Consider the following 6331-nt stretch of genomic DNA (forward strand, 5'->3'; position numbering starts at 1 on the left):
AAGCATGTCAAAAAAAAAAAAAAAAAAAAGTGTAAAAGGGCATGGCTTCTCTGCACTCACAGTATTATGTTAGTTACTGAAGGCTATGTCTATGCAAACTCAATGCATGACTTCTTTGCACTCACAAAAGTATGTTAGTTACTGAAGACTACGTTTGTACAAACCCAATGCATGGCTCCGGTGGCCTTATATAGGAAAATTTTTGAAACTAACAGACAAAAGGGGAAACAGGACTGAGCACTTAAAAATGTCAACTTTCAAAAAATACTGCACCGAACCTTGAAAAAAAAAGAGAGATGGTAAATATCCATAAATGCATCATACTTTCAGAAAGAAATTGTTACACTAGACCTAACAAAAAGTTATAAGCTAGCCCAAATACTCAATGGTTACCTTGGAATCACTCCCTGTCTGGGTTGTCAAAATGTTGTCAGAGTAGCCACCGTTAGAATGGACTAAAATGGCAACAAGTGCCTGCCGTCACCTCTTCCGGATTTCTGAAACTTCTGATAGGATCTCACAAAATTCAACCCACAGAAATCTTCAATGACTTTCGATGTACCAAACTTTAAAAATCCAGGTCCAAAGGCCCAGCCACGCGCTTTCACGCGCCACCAAAAGCTTCAGAGGATCGCGGCCTAGTCCTTCGTATTCTTACAAATCCAGACTTCATTTCAAGGAAATGGCATTACCGCTCGATCCAGCGGCCCTCGAAGTGCAAAACCCAGAAAGATCATCCTCCAATAAGTTTCCACGCGCCCCCACGCGCGGCCACGAGCTCACGAGGATCCGTGGCTTAATCCTCCACTTCTGCTCAAATCGGGCCACCATTTCAAAAAAACAGAAACTTCCACTAGATCCAGTGTGCCCCGATCTACAAAACACCAAAATTACAGGCCCAAAAGATGACCCACGCGCCGGAACGCGCCACCAGAAGGTCCGGTGATCGCCAGCGTCATGTCACGCGCTCACACGCGCCGACGCAGCTGAGCCACACATTCAACGCGCTGACACGCTCGCCTCTGGCTTATGACATCATGGATGACGTCATGAACAAGGTTGACCCGGACCGACCCCCAAATTTGACCCGGATCCGATCCGCCTTAAAAAAAAAAAAAGAAAGAAAAAAAGAAAAGTGAGAGAAAATACCTTGACCAAAAAATCAAAGATTTCAAAACGGACCTGTCCCGCTCAATTTTTCGAGTACATTCCGATTTTGGGACCCATTTCTTTATTTGAGGCTCGAAAATTGTGCAAACGTCCAATTTCCAAAAAAGTTGACTTTTGTGTAAATGTTGACCAAACGTCAAAATTTTTAAGATGGACCTACCTTACTCAATTTTTCGTGTACATTCTGATTTTGGAGTCCGTTTCATCATTTGAGAGTCGAAAATTGCACAAATGGCTCAAATTCCAAGACAGTTGACTTTTGTGTTGAAATCAACCTAAAGTCAAAATTTTCAAGCCACACTTGCCTTGCTAAACTTTTCGTGTACATTCCAAATTTGGGGTCTATTTCATCATTTGAGAATCCAAAATTGATGAAATGGTGTGATTCTACAACTGTTGGGTTTGAAGCGAACTTTGACCAAGAATCAAGACATTCGAGCAAAGCTTGTCCTATTCGGACTGTCACAAAGATTCTGATTTTGAAATCCACTTATTTGTTTTGGACTTGGTGATCACAAATCAAACCCACATCTTTGAAGTACTGATGGTGTCCAAAGTTTAAGCTCCTGAGGTCAAAATTTAAGATTCATCCATTTAATTGGGATCCCCTCAGGGTTATTCTCCAAACTTCATCAAGACTGCTTTTTCAAAGTACAAATGAACTCTCACAAGTGTGTTGGAACTTTAAATTACACTGGGTCATTAGCTCAACCTGCTGTTCCCGTTCGGTGCCTACCAGTCTCCAACTTACCATTCCCGTTCGGTACCTACCATTCCCACCTACCATTCCCATCTACCGTTCTCACCAAAAATTCTTAACTACCATTCTTAACTACCTATCTACCATTCTTCATCTCTCTACTATAAATAGGAGGGCCGGGTTCATCAAAAACTCATCAGAAAAAAAAAAAGAAAAATAAAAAAACTGTATCATGAAATGAAGATTTGCCTCTTTCAGATTCTCAAATCCTCCTTTTCACAACCATTTCTCACTATAACCTCATCATTCTCAACACCTAGCAACCGATTTTGTTTCATAATCGGTTTAAGATCAACCCTCCCATGGTTCAGTCGAAACCCTATTAACAACATCATTGCAGTTTTGAGATCCAAGCAAATTTTGTTTCCCCCCTTAATGACCGCACTTGTCAAAAAAATTACTCATAACAAGGCCTGTATCGACCTCCCATGCTTCCGTGGACTTGGTTGGCTAGGAAATCCAAGTCCAGCGGACACACCTGTTCCTAACCTCAGGGCTCCTGTAGTCTCTCTCCAATTGCTTGGTTTTCCAGTAGGAGCAGTAGTTCGGAACAAACAGCAACTTGGCTGGTTTCTAAGACCAGAATCACAAGTTAGCTCCATCTTTCATTTTTCTGTGCTTTTCCAACAAGTGGCAGTAGGTGAAGTGGCAGTAAGTGTCAGTAAGTGTCTAGGCTTTGTACATTGCACTTATCATCTCTATAGTTTCTCAAGTGTTCCAAAATCATTAGAGAGGCCTTTGGGGAGCTCAAAACTGGTGAGAAATGACTCTTTTGCCCTCTAATCCACATCTGATAATTATACCCTTTATTAGGTACTTTCTTTCACATGTGAGCTTGCTCAACATAGCAAATAGGAACACAAAAATAATTTGGACCAGAAATTCTTTATTGCGTGTTGGACCTCGTGGGCTTTGTTAATATATATTTTTATAGGCCGCCCCTAGCTGTGGAAAAAATGTCTTCAACAATTGGTCATACCAATTATATTCACACATAAATTGTGATTTTAGTTAAATGAAAGTGAATTTAGAGTTCCTAAGTAAAACATTTTAACTTTTAAAGAAGAAATAAATTTGAAGATACATAGAAAATCTTCAATTAGGATGGAGGCCAGAGCAACAACTACCAGTAAACTCTTAACTTTCTTACACTGAAACGTACATCTCTAAAGAGATTTTTTTTAAACTAGTAATGCCACAGATGCAATGATTTTTTAGTAGTTTCACAAACTACTCCAATAGTAAGTTGTTACTGATTTTCACACAAGCTTCTTATTGAAACCACTTTCTTATTCTAACAATCGTCACCTTAACAAAGTCGTCAAAAAAAATGTATAATTAGATTTTTATTGTTTTCTAAACATGCGGGGTCACGACTCCCTGCTGGGTGAAATTGGCTTCGTCAGTCGTGACTGTTTTCAGTCCATAATCATAGATATGGTGATATGTGCAGATCGGTATTTTTTTATTGTCACTTTCCCACTAGTTTTTGTTCAATTTAGCAATAAGTGACACCATAATATACACATTTCATTTGATTCAGAAAATTTGTATGCTGCACATGCTATTGATGATTCAGAGTCCCAAACGAGTAATACAAAGCACCATATAAAGGATTCATTAATTACAAAGTTGCTAAAGTTTTTGTACTATGTGTGCAAATTCATTACAGACCTCATTCCCATTTGCATCGAATCTTATCAGTGTGCCTAAAATCCCATTTCAGCACCAAACTTCCATCCATTCTCCTCAAAACAAAACTCTCCACCAGCACATAACAACCAAATCTTAGCCACCCATTCTCACTTCTAATTTGTTCTACCCTCTCCACTCTCACTTCCCTTTCTGCTCCATTGTTAACCCACCCACCTTCTTCTTGCACCCATTTCACGTTCTCTACAATTGCTGAACTTAAACCTACACCCACCACTCCTCTCCTACCATTTTGGTTATCAACTTTAAACCAAATGAACCCATTATTATGAATATTTCTATCATCTTTCACAGCTTCCTTACCAGAAACTAAACTCACTTCTCTTTGTACATCAGCATTCACAATGACAACATCATTATCTCCATCAACAACATTCCCACATGAATATATTTCTTCCCACTTTTGCTCAAGAGTCATGGAGTAGAACATGGACTTCTTCATTTGGTGTTTTAGTCTGCCTTTCTCTCTGACAAATATAAACGGACAATACCATTTCCCCACAATAACAGGAGCAGAACGCTTTCTAAAGATGGGAAAATTGAAGTCCGGGTGAAGTGCTCGGATTGAAGTGTCAAGGCCTAGAGCTTCATTTAGATGTATTCGATATAAACTCGAGCTACGAACTTTCCATCCTTTTCTTCTTAGGACTTTTGGAGGAATGCCATCAGGTGCTATAGACTTGGCAAAGAAACCACCACTTTGGTGGCTGTGTATCTTAACTTGTTGGTATAGGTCTTTGAGGTTAAAAGGTTTTGGTTTTCTGTCACTCAAGATTTCGCTAAAGCAACATGCCATGACGTCTCCCTCTCGTGAACATTTGTATGCTTTTCTGCAAGGTTGGACATTTTCAATTGATTTATTTATTTATTTTTTGGATCAAGACAATTTCAATTGATTGATGCTAGCGAATGATATATTAAAATTTTTACTACATTTTACATTATATGACACCATTCATAAAAACAGTAAAAATAATGCTAAAGAACAATTATTTATATTTATAGATAAAAATTGCCACACATACCATATTTCACATTATTACACTAAAAAAAATAGCATTTAACCGTGTGTGCGCGCATAACATAGTGGATGTAACAAACACTAATTATTTATGATGTGTTAAAGTCCATAAATCATGTGATTTCGATTTTCACAAATAAGGGGACTTACCCGGTTACCACTTTACATTCACATACGCTATAATATATAATATATTCTATATAATTTCCTTATATATTATTTTACCAAATAGGAAACTTTTTAATATATCAAACTGCAACAATTGTATCATTTCCTTCTATATACTATATTATTTTACTAAATGGGAAACTCTGACACCCTTATGTGTCTCTATGAAGTTAAAAAACCGATCCTTGTAAAATAATACAACTAAACTAAGCAGTACTAAAGCTAAACTTGAACTTGAGTTCAAAGCGGAAGGCTAATTTTCATTTGAGCTTTAATATTTAGCTTATAAAAATAGAGAATCTATGAGTACAGAGAGCATACCCTTTGTACTTTCCTTTTGCTCTGATAACGTAGTACCGGTTAGAAGACAGAGGTTTATCAAGAACTGGGATAAACAAAACCTTAGTGGCAGTTGTTTCTCCATACTCAGGTGAATAAACAATGGTCAAGATCCTATCTTGAGGGAATGGTAGCTTCTTAACTTTCTTACGCTTACATAAACCCCAGCAAAATGTATCCTGTGCTTCTGCCTCTTCATCTGTAATTACAAGATAGCCTGAATATGGAGCATCAGGTGGCTTTGTCGAAAGGGTGCTTGGAGATTTCCGGTACATTGATAGAGGCCTTGTCACATACATCTCTCTCTCTCTCTCTCAAATCACAATTAAGCTCAAAAAGTTAGGACCTCTTCGGCTTCGGAGGTGTGGGAGTTTCTGGGGACTTATCTTGTTGTTTACTTATGAATTAAGAATTGAGAGTGGGGTATCTTACGTAATGATCTAATGTGGATGGATGATATTTCAATTATTTCATGATTTTTAGGTTTTCATACTTTTGAGATTAGAACCAAAAGAATCTGCCAATTGCAAACCCCAGTTTGAATTTTAGTAAAAGCAATGTTATAGACAACTCTGTTCTCTAAAAGTTTAAAGGATATGTTATTAAAGGTAGATTATTATTGTATCAACCCATAATTGATACTCCTTCCGTCCCACTTTGTTTGTCCTGTTTGAAAAATCAAATTTTTTAAGGAACATCATTTATTGTCTTATCTACCTTTTAAAAATGTATAAGTTTCCAAAATTACCCTTAAATAAATTTATCAAAAAATTGAATTATTAATAAAATAGGAGTATAATAGGAACATTAGTAAATTAATGACTTTTATTTTTAGAAATAGGACAATATTTTGGGACATCCCAAAATGGAATAGAAGGCAAACAAAGTGGAACAGATGGAGTATTACTTTTATATTATCAATTATGAAAAATATTGTCACTATGACATATCGAAGTGGGTTTGGATTTATTTTATTTTAACTTATTAACTTTTATTTGTTTTTATTTAACTTTTTTAAAGTTTCGTTTTCTATTAAGTATGATTATATATATATATATATATATATATATATATTATTATCAGCAAATCAATGAATAAGGAAAAGTTTATAAAAGAGCAAACTATTAGTAAAAGAAAAGAAAGCAGATAAGATAAGCTGC

General features: G+C 36.6%; 1 protein-coding gene across 1 annotated transcript; it reads right to left on the reverse strand.

The window, feature by feature from the left end:
- Nucleotides 1-3509: 3509 nt before the first annotated feature.
- On the reverse strand, nucleotides 3510-5613 carry LOC115978201. Its single transcript, XM_031100216.1, has 2 exons — nucleotides 5154-5613; nucleotides 3510-4473 (listed from the first exon to the last, which is right to left on the reverse strand). Exons 1-2 carry the CDS (start codon nucleotides 5468-5470, stop codon nucleotides 3606-3608), a joined length of 1185 nt encoding a protein of 394 aa, XP_030956076.1. The 5' UTR covers nucleotides 5471-5613; the 3' UTR covers nucleotides 3510-3605.
- Nucleotides 5614-6331: the final 718 nt, after the last annotated feature.

Source organism: Quercus lobata, chromosome 2 (genome assembly GCF_001633185.2).
Source record: "Quercus lobata isolate SW786 chromosome 2, ValleyOak3.0 Primary Assembly, whole genome shotgun sequence".
Lineage (NCBI taxonomy): Eukaryota > Viridiplantae > Streptophyta > Magnoliopsida > Fagales > Fagaceae > Quercus > Quercus lobata.